This window comes from Hemitrygon akajei, chromosome 17, assembly GCF_048418815.1.
Source record: "Hemitrygon akajei chromosome 17, sHemAka1.3, whole genome shotgun sequence".
In the NCBI taxonomy this organism is placed as follows: Eukaryota; Metazoa; Chordata; class Chondrichthyes; order Myliobatiformes; family Dasyatidae; genus Hemitrygon; species Hemitrygon akajei.
In genome coordinates, this window is record NC_133140.1 from 90,251,274 (window position 1) to 90,271,557 (window position 20,284).

General features: G+C 47.0%; 1 protein-coding gene across 3 annotated transcripts in view; it reads left to right on the forward strand.

Moving 5' to 3' along the window:
- Positions 1-20,284, forward strand: part of acsf3 (acyl-CoA synthetase family member 3) — a 143,613-nt gene that overhangs the window by 72,787 nt on the left and 50,542 nt on the right. For 2 of the 3 annotated variants that reach the window (XM_073070528.1, XM_073070526.1), the window contains exon 5: positions 19,813-19,925. The exons of the other annotated variant lie outside the window; for it this stretch is intronic. In XM_073070528.1, coding sequence (XP_072926629.1) covers positions 19,813-19,925 — 113 coding nt within the window. The remainder of the gene's footprint in view (positions 1-19,812; positions 19,926-20,284) is intronic. 3 annotated transcript variants of the gene reach the window in all.

A 20,284-nucleotide genomic window follows, 5' to 3' on the forward strand; every position in this document is an offset into this window, starting at 1 on the left:
CTTGACTGAATTTTGTGAAAAGTTAATAAAGGAAGTTATTGACGACCAGATAATCAATGTTGTCTGGATGGACCAGCAAGGCCTCGTGGTAGGCTAGTCTACAAGGTTACATGATTGAGGATCCAGGTTGAGCTGACCAATTCAAGGCTTGGTGGAAGTAGACATAGGATGATAGTGGAAGGTTGGATTGGGGATTCGGATTGGAGTGGTGTGCCACAGGGATCTGTGCTGGGTCCATTGTTGTTTGTCACCGATTTGCATGAGAATGTAGCAAACAATGTGATAAGTTTGTAGATGGCACCAAGTTTGTTAGCAGAGTAGACAGTGAAGAAGGATACAGACATAGATAATATAGCACAGTATGGGACCTTTGGTCTAAGATGTTATACTGATCTATATAAACCTACTCCATGATCAAACTAACTCTTCCCTTCCCTTCTCTGGGCCTGTTTTCACTGGAATTCAGAAGAATGAGGGGTGACCTCATTGAAACTTATTGAATGGAGAAAGGCCTTGATAGAGTGGATGTGGACAGGATGTTTCTTGTGGTGGGAGAGTCTAAAACAAGAGGACACAGCCTTGGAATAGAGGGGCATCCTTTTAAAACAGAGATGAGGAGGAATTTATTTAGCCAGAGTGTGGTGAATCTGTGGAATTTGTTGCCACAGGCAGCTGTGGAGGCCAAGTCTTTATGTATATTTATGGCAGAGGTTGATAGATTCTTGATTGGTTAGGGCTTGAAGGGATATGGGGATAAGGATGGAGACTGGGGCTGAGAGGAAAATTGGATTGGCTATGATGAAATGGCAGAGCAGACTCAATTGACCAAATAGCCTAATTCTGCTCCTACATCTCATGGTCTTCCACACAGCTCTTAACCTTCCATTTTTCTTATGTCCATGTGTCTATCTAAGAGACACTTGAACATCCCTATTGTCTACCACTCTCTCTCCCCCCCCCCCACCAGCATGTTCGAGGCATCTACCACTTTCTCTCTGAACTACCTCTGACATCTCCCTGAAACTTCCACCCACCCCATTTTAAACATATGTCCTCTAGTATTGGCTGGTGGAAAAACAGACTGGTTGTCTACTCTTTCTATGCTTCTCATAGTCTTATACATTTCTGTGAAGTTGTCTCTCATCCTCTGTCACTTCAAAGAGAAAATCTTTGAAATGGGATCCAGATAAACTGGGAAAGTGGGCCAAGCAGTGATGTCTACTGCTGTGTATTTAATATCTCAGTAATATTGTAAATATATTGATTGATTAAGTGTAACCCTCTAACGGTAGGCTGAAAATGAGTTACCTATAAAAGTGAATACAAACTAACAGCAACAAAACTACAATACATGGGAATAATGATGAAAAGACCATTTCCAATAAATATACAGGTCTAGGGTGGATATAATTTGGGTAAACACAAGAACATAAAGGTTTGAATGTTCCTTTAAGGGAAAGTAAGACTATTACTTGTATAAAAACTGACCAACCCATGCAAATTTACCATTTGCCAGGAAGAAATTATTTAGCTCAAACCAGTATAAACCAATTAAAATTGTACCTGTGCAAAATATTTTAAATAACAAACAAAAAAAAAGGTCAGTCAGTCTAAATCGTGCACATAAACATTGGAGCTCATTTTTGCATAATCAATCTACTTTGCTTCACTTTATTTACTCATGATACCAAAACAGTTCTGCGCTGAAAAACCAGTCCAAGCGATACGTAAATAAATATCCACACAATGTCCAAGGAAAAAGGTGTCAAACTTTCTCCAATGTCATGTGCTAACTAACTAAGAGTTATCTGCACGATCTCCATGAGACCAAAGTCTGCATGAGGATTTCCCAACATCAGTATCTGTCCTTCCATGTGGATTTTGTGAGTGTATCACCATGTTCTTCTGCTATGTTTGTTGTCCATTTCTGTTTTCCTTCTTTCTCCTCCTTCCACCCGGCTCACTCAAGAAACATGGCTACCCTGTCCTTTCCTTGTGCTCTCTCGAAAAAATATGTTAACAAGACAAATCCTATTGGCTAATTCAACAACCCTAACATCTCTGTATTTAGCACATCATTCTCCGTAACTTCTGCCATGTACAACGGGATCTTGCCACTAAGCACATCTTTCCTTCACCTCACTCTCCACATTCTAAAAGGTTCACTCTCTCTGTGACTCCCTTGTCACTTGTCCCTGCCCAGTGATCTCCCTCCTGGCACTTATCCCTGCATACAAGACGAGTGTTATGTCTGCTCTTTCACCTTGTCCCTCACCACTTTTCATGGGCCCAAACAATCCTTCAGCTGAGGTGACACCTTATGTGCAAGTCTGTTAGGGCAATCAGTGGTATCTGGTGATCAGTTGTATCCTGGTGCAGCCTGCTGTCCACTGGTGAGACCTGATGTAGATTGGAAGACTGCTTCATCATGCACCTCTGCACAGTCCACCACAAAACGCAGGATTTCTTGGTGGCCATGCATTTCAATTGGCTTCCTATTCCTATTTCAACACGTCAGTTCATGGCATCCTCTATTGCCACAACGAGGCCATTTTCAGATGGGAGGTGCAACATCTTGTATTCCATCTGGGTAAGGCTACCTGATAGCATGAACATCGATTTCTCTCATTTCCAGTAATTCCTTGCCCTCCCCTTCGGTTACCATTCCCCATTGTGACTTCCCTCTTACCCCTTCTCACCCACCTATCACCTCCCCCTAGGTGCCCCTCCTCTTTCCCCTTCTCCTATGGTCTGCTCTTCTCTCCTATAAGATTCGTTCTTCACCAGCCCTTAATTTTTTATTTATATCTAAGGTCTCATCTACCACCACCCAGCTTCTCACTTCATCACCACCTGTCAAATTATCCTTCTTCCTCTCCCTCCATCTTCTTAATTTCAGTTTCATTCCCCTTACATTTCAGCCCTTATGAAGGGGCTTGACTGAAATGCTGACTTTATTCATTTTTGTACATGCGGCCTGAGTTCCTGTAGCATTTTCTGTATGTTGCTCCAGATTTCCAGTATCTGCACAACCTCTTATGTTTGTGATTCACTCTTTCCTGGGTAATTTCCCTTCCAGAGGTGGAATTTGCCTTCAGAACCAGCCAAAGGCACACAGCTTGCTTCAGTAGCTGGACTTCCCCTTAATGGAAGAGTTCCTCTCCTGAAGATGCACTGACATGTTAATCGTTTACAGACTTAGTACCTAACTGGTTCATCATTTTATTCCTATTTGTTCATTCCCCTTCTGCTGGGGCATAGTAGTGTAGTGAGGATGACTCCAGCAGCAGAGTTTGTACTTTGTGTGGGATGTGGGAAGTCTGGGAGATCTCCGGTCTCCTGGATAAACACATCTGCACCAGATGCACAGAACTGACTTGCGGTTGGAAGCTGTTGGATCATTGTGGGTAGAGCTAGGGAACTGAAAGCGTAAAAAGACCCTGATGGGAGCAACACACACAACACGCTGGAGGAACTCAGCAGATTGGGCAGCATCCGTGGAAACAGATAGTCAACGTTTCGGACCGAGACCCTTCATCAGGACTGAAGAGGGTGGGGGCAGGGGTCTTATAAAGAAGGTGGGGGAAAAGTGGGAAGGGGAAGGCTGGTAGGTGCCAGATGAAAAACCAGTAAGGGGAAAGATCAAGGGGTGGGTGAGGGGATAGGCAGGAAAGGGGAAGAAGGAATGTAAGGGGAAAACACTATGGGTAGTAGAGGAGGCGGAACCATGAGGGAGGTGATAGGCAGCTGACGGAGGAGGCTGAGTGAAACTGATATGGGGGAAGGGAATTACTGGAAGTTGGAGAATTCAATGTTCATGCCAAGGGGCTGGAGACTACCCAGACGGTATATGAGGTGTTGCTCCTCCAAACTGAGTTTGGCCTCATCATGGCAGCAGAGGAAGCCATGTATGGACATATCCGAATGGGAATGTGAAGCAGAGTTGGCAGCCGGGAGATCCTGTTTGTTGTGGCGATGAAGCAGTCCCCCAATCTGTGTAGGATCTCGCTGATGTAAAGGAGGCTGCACCGACAGCACTGGATACAATAGATTACCCCAACAGACTCACAAGTGAAGTGTTGCCTCACCTGGAAGGACTGTTTGAGGCCCTGATTGGTGGTAAGAGAGGAGGTGTAGGGATAGGTGTAGCACTTAGATAGATAGATACTTTATTCATCCCCATGGGGAAATTCAACATTTTTTCCAATGTCCCATACACTTATTGTAGCAAAACTAATTACATACAATACTTAACTCAGTAAAAATATGATATGCATCTAAAATCACCCTCTCAAAAAGCATTAATAATAGCTTTTAAAAAGTTCTTAAGTAGTTTACTTAAATACATTGAGTCCTAACCCCGGCACTTTAACATATCTTACTCCTGGCGGGTTTTTTTACTCAGCACCCATAGCTCTGCTACCGATGTTAAACTCTCCAGTACTTTGCCCACGACAGAGCCCGCCTTCCTTACCAGCTTATTAAGACGTGAGGCGTCCCTCTTCTTAATGCTGCCTCCCCAACACGCCACCACAAAGAAGAGGGCGCTCTCCACAACTGACCTATAGAACATCTTCAGCATCTCACTACAAACATTGAATGACGCCAACCTTCTAAGGAAGTACCGCTTGCAGGGATAAGTGCCAGGTGGGAGATCCATGGGGAGGGACGTGTGGACCAGGGAGTCGCGGAGGGAGCAATCCCTGTGGAAAGCGGAGAGGGGTAGAGAGGGAAAGATGTGCATAGTGTGAGGTCCTGTTGAAGGTGGTGGAAGTTGCGGAGGATAATGTGCTGAATCTGGAGGCTGGTGGGGTGGTAGGTGAGGACAAGGGAAACTCTGTCCCTGTTGTGGTCACAGGAGGATGGGGTGAGGGCCGAAGTGAGGGAAACGCACCCCTCATACAATCTTTTCTCCCTCCTGCCGTCTGGTAAAAGGCTCTGAAGCATTTGGGCTCTCACGGCCAGACTATGTAATAGTTTCTTTCCCCAAGTTATCTGACTCCTCCATACCCAAAGCCTGGACTGACACCTTGCCCTATTGTCCTGTTTATTATTTATTGTAATGCCTGCACTGTTTTTGTGCACTTTATGTAGTCCTGTGGAGGTCTGTAGTCTAGTGTAGCTTTCTCTGTGTTTTTTTTTTTACGTAGTTCAGTCTAGTTTTTGTACCGTGTCATGTAACACCATGGTCCTGAAAAACATCTCATTTTTACTATGTACTGTACCAGCAGTTATGGTCGAAATGACAATAAAAGTGACTTGACTTGAAATGGAGGAGATGCGGGTGAGGGCATCATTGATGATGGCAGAAGGGAAACCACGATCCTTAAAGAAAGAGAACATTCGAAATGTCCTGGAACGGAAAGCCTCATCCTGGGAGCAGATGCGGCAGAGACGGAGGAACTGGGAATAGGGAATAGCATTTTTGCATGTGGTAGGGTGGGAAGAGGTATAGTCAAGGTAGTTATGAGAGTCAGTGGGTTTATAGAAGATGTCAATGGACAGTCTGTCTCCAGAGATGGAGACCGAGAGATTGAGAAAGGGGAGAGAAGTGTCCAAGATGGACCAAGTGAACTTGAGGGCTGGGTGGAAGTTAGAGGCAAAGTCGATGAAATTGATGAGCTCAGCATGGGTACAGGAAGCAGCACCAATGTAGTCGTCAATGTAGCGAAGGAAAAGTTGGGGAGCAGTACCAGTATAGGTTTGGAGCATAGACTGTTCCACGTAACCAACGAAGAGGCAAGCATAGCTACACCCTTGGTCTGAAGAAAGTGGGAAGAGCCAAAAGAGAAGATATTAAGTGTGAGTACCAGTTCCGCCAACCGGGGGAGTGTGGTGGTGGTGGTGGGGAACTGGTGAGGTCTGTTGTCCAGAAAGTAGAGGAGGGCTTTGAGGCCTTCTTGATGGGGAATGGAAGTGTGTAAGGATTGGACATCCATAGTGAAAATGAAGCCGTCGCAACTGGGGAACTGGAAGTTATTGAAAAGCTGGAGGGCATGGGATGTATCCTGGATGTAGGTGGGGAGGGACTGAACTATGGGTAACAAAATGGAGTCCAGGTAGGCAGATACAAGTTCGGTGGGGCAGGAGCAGGCCGAAACTATGTGTCTACCGGGACAGTCAGGCTTGTGGATCTTGGGGAGGAGGTAAAACTGAGCAGTGTGGGGTGTGGGAATTATGAGTTTTTTGGCTGAGGATGGAAGGTCTCCAGAGTTGATAAGGGCAGTGATGGTATGGGAGACAATGGTTTGATGTTTTTTGGTGGGGTCCTGTTCCAGGGGTAAGCAAGAGAAGGTGTCAGAGAGCTGCCATTTGACCTCAGTGAGGTAGTGGTCCATCCGCCAGACTACTACGGCACCACCTTGTCTATGGGTTTAATGGTGAGGTTAGGATTGGTGTGGAGAGAGTGGAGGGCAGTGCGTTCAGAGGAAGTGTGGTTGGAACAGGAGAGAGGAGTGGTGAATTTGAGACAGTTGATGTCTCGGCGACAGTTGGAAATGAAAAAATGGAGTGCAGGTAGAAGGCCCGGGGGGTGGGGGGGGGGGGTATCCAGAAGGAGGAGGGTTGAAGATGGGAGGGGGAGGGGAATCCTTGTTAAAGTAGTAGGCTCGGAGATGTAGGCAACGGAAGAAGAGTTCAGCATCATAGTGGGCACGGAACACACTGAGTTGTGGACAGAGGGGAACAAAAATGAAGCCCTTGCTAAGGACAGAACGTTCTGCCTCAGAGGGGGGAAGGTTAGAGGGGATAGTGAAGACACAGCAAGGGTTGGGTCTGGGGTCAGAGGAGGGTAAAGAGTGGGAGGTCTCAGGAGAGAGAGGGGGTTTGGGATGTTCAGGGAGAGCAGGGTTAGGGGAGGATGAGGAATCAGAGGAAAGGAGGGGGAATGAAAGGTAGAGGGAAGGTTGGGAGTCGCAGGTAGGATAGGAGGTAGTAGAGGAATAAGACGAGCAGTAGGACCCAGTGGCAGTAAGAACGGTCCCGGTCTGGAGAGAGTCAGGACCTCGGTCCGAGCTGGGGTGTTGGAGCCTCTGGCCTGCAGGGCGCCAGAATTGAGGTCCGAGTCAGAAGCGAGTGAGTCCATGGCCCACCAGGGCCTGGTGCCCATGTCCAGGAGGCCATGGTTCCAGTCAGGGTCAGAGTCAGAGGTGGATGGGTCTTTGGTCTGCCGAAGGCCTGAGAAGTCGAAGTCCGAGGGGTCGGGGTCCAGCTGGAGGTGGTCGTCGTGGTGGGCTGCAGGCGGGCGTGCTTGTGATCCTTCTTGGATGCGAGGAAGGAGAAGAAATGGTGGTTGGAGGTGTGAATCTGATGGAGAGTGGTATAGGAGAGGTCCGTGGTGAACGGTGGAGAGCGAGGCCTAGAGTGGTGGCAGAGAGAGGGACAAGGGCTGTAGATATCTCCGCATGGCGGTGAGCGTGACGCGGAGAATCTAGCGGGAGCAGCAGTCAATAAAATGCAGGTACCTGGGATCCTTGCTAGGCCCGAACTGGGAGGCCTGGAACCGGAGCTGGAATCACTGCGGTACAAGATGGCGGCGGAAACGCATTCCCAGGAAGGAGACAAGGCTGTGGTAGCGGGTGTGGGTCAGGATGTGGTTGAAGAGTCGGAGAGAGGCAAGAGATCACAGAGGGGGAGCAGTGAGAGAGGGTCTCACTGAATGGGAGTTGTATACTGGCCCCCAAGCAATAATAAGGATGTAGAAAATGCATACCAAAAGGGAAATGTTACAATAGTTATGGGGTTTTCAATATGCAAGTAGATTGGGAAAATCAGATTGGTGCTGGATTCCAAAAGGGGGAATTTCTAGAATGCCTATGAGATGGCTTTTTAGAGTAGCTCATGGTTGAGCCCACTGGGGGATCAGTTATACTGGATTGGGTGTTGTGCAATGAACCAGAATTAATTCGAGAGCTTAAGGTAAAAGAACCCTGAGGGGCAAGGGATCATAACATGATCGAATTCACCCTGAAAATTGAGAAGGAGAATCTAAAGTCAGATGTATCAGTTTTACAGAGGAGTACAGGGAATTACAGAGGCATGAGAAAGGAGCTGGCCAGAATTAATTGGAAAAGAACACTGGCAGGGAGGACGTCAAAGCATCAAAGGCTGGAATTTCTGGAAGCACAGGATATATACATCCCAAAGAGAAAGAAGTATTCTATAGGCAAAATGACACAACTGTACCTAACAAGAGAAGTCAAAGCCCACATAAAAGCCAAAGAGAGGGCATATAATAAAGCAAAAATTACTGGGAAACTTAGAAACATAGAAAACCTACAGCACGATACAGGCCCTTTGGCCCACAAAACTGTGCTGAGCATGTCCCTACCTTAGAAATTACTAGGCTTACCCTATTTTTCTAAGCTCCATGTACCTATCCAAAAGACTCTTAAAAGACCCTATTGTATCTGCCTCCTCCACCGTTGCCGGCAGCCTATTCCACGCACTCACCACTCTCTGTGTAAAAAACATACTCCTGACATCTCCTCTGTACCTACTCCCCAGCACCTTAAACCTGTGTCCTCTTGTGATAACCATTTCAGCCCTGAGAAGAAGCCTCGACTATCCACACTATCAATGCCTAACATTATCTTGTACACCTCTGTCAGGTCACCTCTCATCCTCCGTCGCTCCAAGGAGAAAAGGCTGAGTTCACTCAACCTGTTTACATAAGGCATGCTCTCCAATCCAGGCAACATCCTTGTAAATCTCCTCTGCACCCTTTCTATGGCTTCCACATCCTTCCTGTAGTGAGGCAACCAGAACTGAACACAGCACTCCAAGTGGGGTCTGACCAGGGTCCTGTAGAGCTGCAACATTACCACTTGGCTCCTAAACTCAATCCCATGGTTGATGAAGGCCAATGCACCATTTACCTTCTTAACCACAGAGTCAACCTGCGTAGCAGCTTTGAGTGTCCTATGCACTCAGACCCCAAAATCCCTCTGACCCTTCACACTGCCAAGAGTCTTACCATTAATACCATATTCGACCTACCAAAATGAACTACCTCACACTTACCTGGGTTGAACACTATCTGCCACTTCTCAGCCCAGTTTTGCATCCTATCAATGTCCTGCTGTAACCTCTGACAGCCCTCCACACTATCCATAACACCTACAACCTTTGTGTCATCAGCAAACTTACTAACCAATCCCTCCACTTCCTCATCCAGGTCGTTTATAAAAATCACGAAGAGTAAGGGTCCCAGAACAGATCACTGAGGCACCCCACTGGTGACCGACCTCCATGCAGAATATGATTCGTCTACAACCACTCTTTGCCTTCTGTGGGCAAGCCAGTTCTGGATCCACAAAGCAATGTCCCTTTGGATCCCATGCCTCCTTACTTTCTCAATAAGCCTTGGATGGGGTACCTTATCAAATGCCTTGCTGAAATCTATATACATTACATCTACTGCTCTTCCTTCATCATTGTGTTTAGTCACATCCTCAAAAAATTCAATCAGGCTCGTAAGGCACGACCTGCCCTTGACAAAGCCATGCAACTATTCCTAATCAAATTATGCCTCTCCAAATGTTCATAAATCCTACCTCTCAGGATCTTCTCCATCAACTTACCAACCACTGAAGTAAGACTCACTGGTCTATAATTTCCTGTGCTATCTCTACTCCCTTTCTTGAATAAAGGAACAACATCAGCAACCCTCCAATCATCCGGAACCTCTCCCGTCCCCATTGATGATTCAAAGATCATTCAAAGGCTCAGCAATCTCCTCCCTCACCTCCCACAGTAGCCTGGGGTACATTTTGTCCAGTCCCAGCGACTTACCTAACTTGATGGTTTCCAAAACCTCCAGCACATCCCCTTTCTTAATATCTACTTGCTCAAGCTTTTCAGTCTGCTACAAGTCATCACTACAATCACTAAGATCCTTTTCCATAGTGAATACTGAAGTAAAGTATTCATTAAGTACCTCTGCTATTTCCTCTGGTTCCATACACACTTTCCCACTTGATAGGGCTGATTCTTTCACGTCTTATCCTCTTGCTCTTCAAGTACTTGTAGAATGCCTTGGGGTTTTCTTTAATCATGCCTGCCAAGGCCTTGTCATTGTCCCTTCTGGCTCACCTAATTTCTTTTTTAAGCTCCTTCTTGTTAGCCTTATAATGTTCTAGATCTCTAACATTACCTAGCTCTCTGAAGCTTTCGTAAGCTTTTCTTATTGACTATATTTACAACAGCCTTTGTGCACCGTGGTTCCTGCACCCTACCATAACTTCCCTGTCTCATTGGAATGTACCTGTGCAGAACTCCACACAAATATCCCCTTAACATTTGCCACATTTCTTCCATACTTTTCCCTGAGAACATCCGTTTCCAATTTAAGCTTCCAATTTCCTGCCTGATAGCCTCATAATTCCCCTTACTCCAATTAAATGCTTTTCTAACTTGTCTGTTCCTATCTCTCTCCAATGCTATTGTAAAGGAGATAGAATTATGATCACTATCTCCAAAATGCTCTCCCACTGAGAGATCTGACACCTGACCAGGTTCATTTCCCAATACCGAATCAAGTACAGTCTCTCCTCTTGTAGGCTTATCTACATATTGTGTCAAGAAACATACCTAACGAACTCCACCCCATCTAAACCCCTCACTCTAGGGAGATGCCATTTGATATTTGGGAAATTAAAATCTCCCATCATGACAACTCTTATTATTACACCTTTCCAGGATCTGTTTCCCTATCTGCTCCTCGATATCCTTGTTACTATTGGCCGGCCTATAAAAAACACCTAGTAAAGTTATTGATCTCTTCCTATTCCTAACCTCCACCCATAATCCCTTCATGACGTCCATCTTTTCTGCTGTCATGACACTATCTCTGATCAACAGTGCCACGCCCCCACCTCTTTTGTCTCCCTCCCTGTCCTTTCTGAAACATCTAAAACCTGGCACTTGAAGTAACCATTCCTGTCCCTGAGCTGTCCAAGTCTCTGTAATGGCCACCGCATCATATCTCCAAGTACTGATCCACGCTCTAAGCTCATCCGCTTTGTTCACAATACTCCTTGCGTTAAAATTGACATATCTCAAACTGTCCTCTTGAGTGCATCACCTCTCTATCACCTGCCTATCCTCCCTCACACACTGTCTCCAAGCTTTCTCTATTTGTGAGTCAACCACCTCTTCCCCAGTCTCTTCAGTTCGGTTCCCACCGAACTTCCCACCGGGAAGTTAGAGGATTGGGAAACTTTTAAGAATCAACTTATGAGAACAAAAAAGTCATTAAGAAGGAAAAGATGGAATACAAAAGTAAGCTAGCTGATAATATAAAGAGGATACCAAAAGTTTCTTCAATACATAAAGTGTAAAAGAAAGGCAAGAGTATATTTCTGAAAATGATGCTGAGAGGTAGTAATGGAGGGGCGAGGAAATGGCGGATGAACTGAATAAGTAGTTTGTGTCAGCGTTCACTGTGGAAGACACTAGCAGTATGGTGGAAATTCTAGGTCTCGGGTCATGACGTGTGTGAAGTTATCATTACTAAAGAGAAGGGTCTTGGGAACCTTAAAGGTCTGACAGTAGATAAGTCACCTGGAGCAGATTGGGTACACCCCAGAGTTCTAAAAGAAGTAGCTGAAGACTTTGTTGAGGCATTAGTAATGATCTTTCAAGCATCACTAGGTTCTGGAATGGTTCGGGGAAACTGGAAAATGTCCGTCCACTCTTCAAAAAGGGAGAGAGGCAGAAGAAAGAAAACTATAGGCCATTAGTTTGACCTCAGTGGTTGGGAAGATGTTGGAGTCGATTATTAGTGATGAGGTCTCAGGGTACTGAATGTACATGATAAAGTAGGCCGTAGTCAGTTTGGTTTCCTCAAGGGAAAACTGTGCCTGACAAATAGCGAAGGAGAATTAGTGAAGGGAGCTTTTTCTGGTTGGCTTTGGGTGACTAGTGATGTTCCATAGGAGCCTGTGTTGGGTCCACTTCTCTTTTATGTCATATGTCAATGACTTGGATGATGGAGTTGATAGCCTTGCTGCAAAGTTTGTGGACAATATATACAATGGCACACAAAAGTTTGGGCACCCCTGGTCAAAATTTGTTACTGTGAATAGCTAAGCGAGTAAAAGATGACCTGATTTCCAAAAGGCATAAAGTTAAAGATGATACATTTCTTTAACATTTAAAGCAAGATTACTTTTTTTATTTCCATCTTTTACAGTTTCAAAATAACAAAAAAGGAAAAGGGCCCGAAGCAAAAGTTTGGGCACCCTGCACGGTCATTACTTAGTAACACCCCCTTTGGCAAGTATCACAGCTTGTAAACACTTTCTGTAGCCAGCTAAGAGTCTTTCAATTCTTGTTTGGGGGATTTTCACCCATTCTTCCTTGCAAAAGCCTTCTAGTTCTGTGAGATTCTTGGGCTGTCTTCCATGCACTGCTCTTTTGAGGTCTATCCACAGATTTTTGATGATGTTTAGGTCGGGTGTCTGTGAGGGCCACGGCAAAACCTTCAGCTTGCACCTCTTGAGAAAGTCCATTGTGGACTTTAAGGTGTGTTTAGGATCGTTATCCTGTTGTAGAAGCCATCCTCTTTTCATCTTCAGCTGTTTTACAGACGGGTGATATTTGCTTCCAGAATTTGCTGGTATTTAATTGAATTCATTCTTCCCTCTACCAGTGAAATGTTCCCCGTGCCACTGGCTGCAACACAAGCCCAAAGCATTATCAATCCACCCCCGTGCTTAACAGTTGGAGAGGTGTTCTTTTCATGAAATTCTGCACCCTTTTTTCTCCAAACTTACCTTTGCTTATTGTGGCCAAAAAGTTCTATTTTAACTTCATCAGTCCACAGGATTTGTTTCCAACATGTATCAGGCTTGTTTATATTGTTCATATGATGGCATGAACATTGACTTCTCTAACTTCCGTTAATGCCCCTCCTCCCCTTCTTACCCCATCCCTGACATATTTATTTGTTTGCCTGTTCTCCATCTCCCTCTGGTGCTCCCCTCCCCCCCTTTCTTTCTCCTGAGGCCTCCCTTCCCATGATCCTTTCCCTTCTCCAGCTCTGTATCACTTTTGCCAATCACCTTTCCAGCTTTTAGCTTCATCCCACCCCCTGCGGTCTTCTCCTATCATTTTGCATTTCCCCCTCCCCCCCACTACTTTCAAATCTCTTACTATCTTTCCTTTCGGTTAGTCCTGACGAAGGGTCTCAGCCCGAAACGTCGACAGCGCTTCTCCCTATAGATGCTGCCTAGCCTGCTGTGTTCTACCAGCATTTTGTGTGAGGCTTGTTTATATGTTCCTTTGCAAACTTCTGACACTGAATTTTGTGGTGAGGACACAGGGAAGGTTTTCTTCTGATGACTTGTGGTGAACTACATATACCTGTCTGGACACGCCCCCTGCTGACTGCTCCTGTGGCTCCTCCCACAGACCCCTGTATAAAGGTGATTGAGGTCTGGCCTCTCTGTCTCCAGGATGTAGTATGGTGGTCAATCACTTCTTGTTCCTTCTTCCAGTCAATAAAAGCCAATACCTCGCCTTTACGTCTCAGAGTGAGTTACTGATGGTGCATCAATTTTATTAACTGGAAGTTTTAAAACATGGAAACCGTTTTACGTCCGGAAAAATTGGATTTGGACCCCCAAGACCCTGAAGCAGCTCTTGCTTTTGAACTCTGGCTTGCATGCTTCCACTCATACTTGGAGGAGGTTCGTGCAACTGACCCCGCTGTTATGCACCGAATTCTCCTCTCGAGGATCACCCCAAAAGTTTACTCATTTATCAGGGACCTGTCGACCTACGAAGGGGCACTGGACGCCCTCAAAAGACAGTACCTGCGGCCGGTGAACACCGTCTATTCAAGACATCGCTTAGCTACGCAACGACAGCAGCCTGCGGAGTCGAGACCCAATTTCTCCAAGCCCTACAGACACTCGTCAGGACTTGTGACTGCAAAACGTTCACGGCGGAACAGCATGCGGAGCTGCTAGTACGAGACGCCTTTGTGACCGGAATTAGGTCAGTGTATGTGCGCCAGCGGCTGCTGGAAAATGCTGATCTTACCTTACGCTCAGCGATCGAGACGGCCGACACGCTGGAGGCTGCTCTGCACAACACTGACGCTGTCCAGCCGTGCGATCCCCCTCCGGTTCTGTGGACACCTCAGACCCCGCCGCCGCCGGTTCCCGCGAGCGAATTCGCCAACACCGCTGCCAGTCGCGATTCCACGAACTCCCCGAACCCGACCACGGCTGCGGCCAGGCGAAAGCCCGAGCTGTGTTACTTCTGCAGACTTGAAAAGCACCCCCGAAAACGCTGCCCGGCCCGAGAAGCGACCTACTCCAGCTGCGGGAAGAAGGGCCATTTCGTCAAGGTCTGTAAGTGTAAACCACGAGCGGGGTCGGGCAGCGCTGCGTGTGAGACATGGGGGCCGCCATCTTGCATGCCCGGATGTGCGCGGCCATCTTTGTCGGCGTCAACATGCCCTGCCCCCGACCCGCCGGTGTTTACCGGGCACCAAAACAGCTCAACTCTGGCCTCCGTAACCCTCAACCAAAGCGCCCCACACCAGCTCGCAAGGTCAATGATGGACATCCTGGTGGAGGGGCACAGGACTAGCTGCCTGTTTGACACAGGCAGCACTGAGAGTTTTATTGACCCGGACACAGTGCAACGCTGTGGACTCGTGACATGGCCGGTAAGTCAGAGGGTCACCTTGGCTTCTGGGTCGCATTCCACAGACATCCGGGTGGGTTGTGTAGCGACATTGGTGGTGCAGGACACTGAATATCGGAACTTTGCGTTACTGGTCTTGCCTCAACTGTGTGCACCTGTGCCATTGGGGCTGGACTTCCAGAGCCATCTCGAAAGTGTGACTATGGCATATGACGGGCCCCTCCCACCACTCACTGTCAGGAATCCTCAGTTTGGTGGGACTTCGTCACATACCCCGCTACTGACCACACACACACACCGACACACACATCCCACCCAACACCATGCCCACAGCCGCGCTACAGACACCACTTACAGCCTCTCCACCCTCAAGATCCCTCCCCCACCGCTGTTCGCCAACCTGACCCCCGACTGTAAACCTGTGGCAACTAAAAGCAGGAGGTACAGCGCGGGGGACAGGGCCTTCATTCAGTCAGAGGTGCAGCGGCTGCTTGGGGAGGGGATCATTGAGCCAAGCACAAGCCCTTGGAGGTCGCAGGTGGTTGTTGTTCGGACTGGCAGAAAAATAGGATGGTCGTGGACTATAGTCAAACCATCAATAGATTCACGCAGCTTGATGCGTACCCCCTACCCCGCATCGTTGCTTTGACAATGTCCCCTTTAATGCAGCTGAAGGCCGCGCAGGCCTCGGCAGAGAGGGGAAAAGTGGTAGACTTGACCAGGGGGGGGGCCTTGTCTGCGTAATGGAGGACCCATTGGGTGTAATAGGAAAAGAAGCCCAGGCACCGTCTGAGGGCTTTGAGAGTGGTGGGAAGAGGGAGTTCTAACAGGCCGGCAAAAGGTTCACCTTGCTGACCGACCAGCGCTCGGTTGCGTTCATGTTCAGCAACCAACAGCGGGGCAAAATCAAAAATGATAAAATTTTGCGGTGGAGAATAGAACTCTCCACCTACAACTATGATATCCTGTACCGGCCTGGCAGACTCAATGAGCCCCCTGAAGCCCTATCCCGGGAAATGTGTGCTAGCGCACAGCCCTTCATGCACATCTTTGCCATCCGGGGGTCACCCGATTTTACCATTTCGTGAAAGCCTGGAACCTGCCGTACTCCCTGGAGGACATCAGGACGATGATCAGGGACTGCCAAATCTGCGCTGAGTGCAAACCGCACTTCTACCGTCCTGAAACGGCGCAACTTGTCAAGGCCACCCGCCCTTTTGAGCGACTGAGTGTTGACTTTAAGGGCCCCCTTCCCTCCACCGACCGCAATGTCTATTTTCTCAATATTATTGACGAGTACTCGCGGTTCCCCTTTGCCATTCCCTGCCCCGACACCACTACCACGTCCGTCATAAAAGCCCTGCGCCAGCACTTCACTCTGTTCAGATATCCCTGCTATATCCACAGTAATAGAGGATTCTCCTTTATGAGTGACGAGCTGCGCCGGTACCTGCTAGCTAGGGGCATTGCTACTAGTCGGACCACGAGTTATAATCCCCGGGGAAATGGACAGGTGGAGAGGGAGAATGCCACAGTGTGGAAGGCCACACTTTTAGCCCTTAAGTCAAAAGGGTTGCCGGTCTCTTGATGGCAGGAGGTCCTCCCTGAGGCACTCCACTCTATCCGCTCCCTGTTATGTACGTCCACCAATGCCACCCCTCACGAGCGCCTATTCTCTTTTCCCAGGAAGTCTGTCACTGGGACCACCCTACCAGTTTGGCTGACGTCCCCAGGGCCAGTGCTGCTCCAGAAACATGTGAGGAGTAATAAATACTCCCCGCTGGTCGAGAGGGTTCACCTTCTACATGCGAACCCCCAGTATGCCTACGTGGTCTTACCTGATGGGCGAGAGGACACGGTCTCCGTCCGCGACCTGGCGCCCGCAGGAGCAGCAGACCACTACCCCGAACACTCCATGGTAACTATGAACCCTGTACCCGAGGTGACACCGCGCACACCAAGCCCTACACAGACTCCTCACGACACTCATATACCAGGCGCCTCGCACACACGTGAGGGATCACTGACGCCTAGTGGGCTGACACCTCCAGTTAGGCCGGAACCAGCACAACCTCCGTCTCCGGTGCAAGCACCACCGGCACCTGTGCAATCACAGCCGTGCTATGTAGATCGCAGCGACAGATTCGACCACCTGATAGACTTAACCTGTAAATATACTTGTAAGAAACTTCGCCACATGGGGACTCTTTTTAAAACAAAGGGGGGGGGGGTGAATGTGGTGAACTACATATAACTGTCTGGACACGCCCCCTGCTGACTGCTCCTGTGGCTCCTCCCACAGACCCTTGTATAAAGGTGATTGAGGTCTGAGCCCGGCCTCTCTGTCTCCAGGATGTAGTATGGTGGTCAATCACTGCTTGTTCCTTCTTCCAGTCAATAAAAGCCGATACCTCGCCTTTATGTCTCAGAGTGAGTTATTGATGGTGCATCATGACTCTTCCATGAAGGTCATATTTGTGCAGGTGTCGCTGCACAGTAGAACCATGCACCACCACTCCAGAGTCTGCTAAATTTTCCTGAAGGTGTTTTGCAGTCAAACGGGGGTTTTGATTTGCCTTCCTAGCAATCCTACGAGCAGTTCTCTCAGAAAGTTTTCTTGGTCTTCCAGACCTCAACTTGACCTCCACTGTTCCTATTAACTGCCATTTCATAATTACGTTACGAACTCAGGAAACGGCTACCTGAAAACACTTTGCTGTCTTCTTATAGCCTTCTCCTGCTTTGTGGGCATCATTTATTTTAATTTTCAGAGTGCTAGGCAGCTGCTTAGAGGAGCCCATGGCTACTGATTGTTGGGACAAGGTTTGAGGAGTCAGGGTATTTATAAAGCTTTGAAATTTGCATCACCTGGCCTTTCCTAATGATGACTGTGAATAAGCCATAGCCCTAACAAGCTAATTAAGATCTGAGACCTTGGTAAAAGCTGTCTGAGAGCTCAAATCCCTTGGGGTGCCTAAACTTTTGCATGGTGCTCCCTTCCTTTTTTTCCACTCTAAAATTGTACAAAACAAAAATAATACACTAATCTTGCTTAAGATGTCGAAAAGAATGTTTCATCTTTAGCTTAATGACTTTTGGAAATCCGTTCATCTTCTACTCACTTAACTATTCACAGTAACAGAAATTTTGACTGGGGTGCCCAAACTTTTGCATGCCACTATAGATAGATAGAGAGGCAGGTAGTTTTGAAAAACTCGAGAGGCTACAAAAGGACTTAAACTGATAAGGAGATTGGGCGAAGAAATCGCAGATGGAATATAGTGTCAGGAAGTGTATGGCCATGCACTTTTGTAGAAGAAATGAAAGGATTGACTGTCTTCCAAATGGAGAGAAAATACAAAAACTGAGGCGCAAAGGGACTTGAGAGTCCTTGTGCAGGATTCCCTAACCTGTTATTCTGCAGGTTGAGTCAGTGCTGAGGAAGGCAAATGTGATTCATTTAGAGAGAACTAGAATATAAAAGCAAGGATATAATATTGAACCTTTATAAGGTACTGGTGAGGCCTCACTTGGAGTATTGTGAGCAGCTTTGAGCCCCTTATCTTAGAAAGATATGCGGACACTAGTGACGGTTCAAAGGAAGTTCACGAAAATGATTCCAGGATAGAATAACTTGTCATAGGAATAGTGTTGATGTCTCAGGGTCAGTATTCACTAGAATTCAGAAGAATGAGGAGTGACCTTTTTGAAGCCTATTGAATATTGAAACACCTTGATAGAGTAGATGTGGAGTGGATGCTTCCTAAATTGGGAGAGTAAAGGACTGGAGGATACAGCTTCAGAATGGAGGGGTGTCCTTTTAAAACAGAGATGAGGAGGAATTTCTTTATCTAGAGTTAAGTGACTCTGTCGTATTCATTGCCAAGGCAGCTGTGGAGGCCAAGTCAATGAGTCTACTCTGCCCTTCAATTATGGCTGATCCTTCTCTCTCCTCCTCAGCCCCACTCCCCAGCCTTCTTTTCATAACTTTTGATACCATAGCCAATGAAGAACCTATCAAGCTCTGTCTTAAATACACCCAATGACCTGACCACCACAGCTGCCTGTGGCAACAAATTCCACAAATTCATTACCCTCTGGCTAAAGAAATTTCTCTGCATCTCTGTCTTAAATGGACAGAGCCTATCCTGAGGCTGTGCCTTTTTGTCCTAGACTCTCCCACCATGGGAAACATCCTTCCCACATCTATTCTGTGTAGGCCTTTGAACATTTGAAATATTTCAATGAGATCTACTGCCCCCGCCCCCCCCATCCTTCTAAGTACAGGCCCAGAGCCATCAAATGTTCCTCATATGATAACCCTTTCATCCCTGGAATCATCCTTGTAAAGCTTCTCTGAAGCCTCTCCAATTACAGCACATCTTTTGTTAGATAAGGAAAAGACTGACCCCTGTGGAACACCACTAGTCACTGGCAGCCAACCAGAAAAGGATCCTCTTATTCCCACTCGCTGCCTCCTACCAATCAGTCAAATCTCTAATCATACTAGTAACTTTCCTGTAATACCATAGGTTCTTAACTTGGTAAACAGCCTCATGCATGGTACCTTGTCAAAGGCCTTCTGGAAATCCGATTATACAGCATCCACGGCATCCCCTTTATCTATCCTGCTTGTAATCTCCTCATATTTAAGGCAGAGGTTGTTAGATCCTTGATTGGTCAGGCAGGAAGGGATATGAGAAGACAGGAGATTGGAGCTAGGAGGAAAAATGCATCTAAACTGGAGAGGTCATCATGAGTCACCCATATAGGTGGGTTTGGTCACACACACAATGGACCACTTGAAGACAGCATATTTCCTTCCCAGAAAGACATCAGAAGATTTTTGTCAACACGGTACTCTGATGATTAGTTTTATTATAACTGGCTTTGGCAACTTTCTAGTTTATTGTAAATTCCCTGGCTGGCAGTTTTAGAGGAAGGGTTTGAGTTTGCATTTCTTTTGATCAGTGGTTCAGATGTCTACTGTCCAGGTGAGTCACTGAACAACCATTACCTTGCCCGTGAACAAAATGTGCACAGGGAGCTTTCTGTTGACCATATCTCCAGAGCGCTGTTTGACAATGGTTGTAACTTATCTCATCTCAAGGCAAGACTCTCCGTATTACAAAACGTGTGTTTAATTTGACCCAGGGGCTGTTGGGAACCCACTGCCAGGAGTGGAGGTGCAAATTGCAAAAGAAAACTCCACAAGGAACCACTCCTCTTACACTGTCATTGCTGAGGGTGACAGTACAGGCACTAAGGTAAGGAAGATAGCAGTATGGTCATATAGAGGGAGAACAGGTATGTGCATAATGGGGCTGCTACCAGCACTGAAGAAAAGGGCATTGCTAGGTAAAGAGCCAATGTGCATGGTTTATAGGCGGTCGTGTGCATGAAGTGACAGTGTACAGGTTGTATGTTCTGCAGGGAAGTCTGCTCCCCAAAGGATAGGTTGAGTGAGCTAGGGAGTTTGTCTTTGGAAGGTAAGGAGGATGAGAGGTGACTTGATAGAGGTGTACAAGATAATAGGCATAGATTGAGTGGACAGGTAGAGACTTTCTCCCAGGACAAAAATGGCCATTATAAGGGGGCATAATTCCTTAACCCTGTCCGCCAAGGC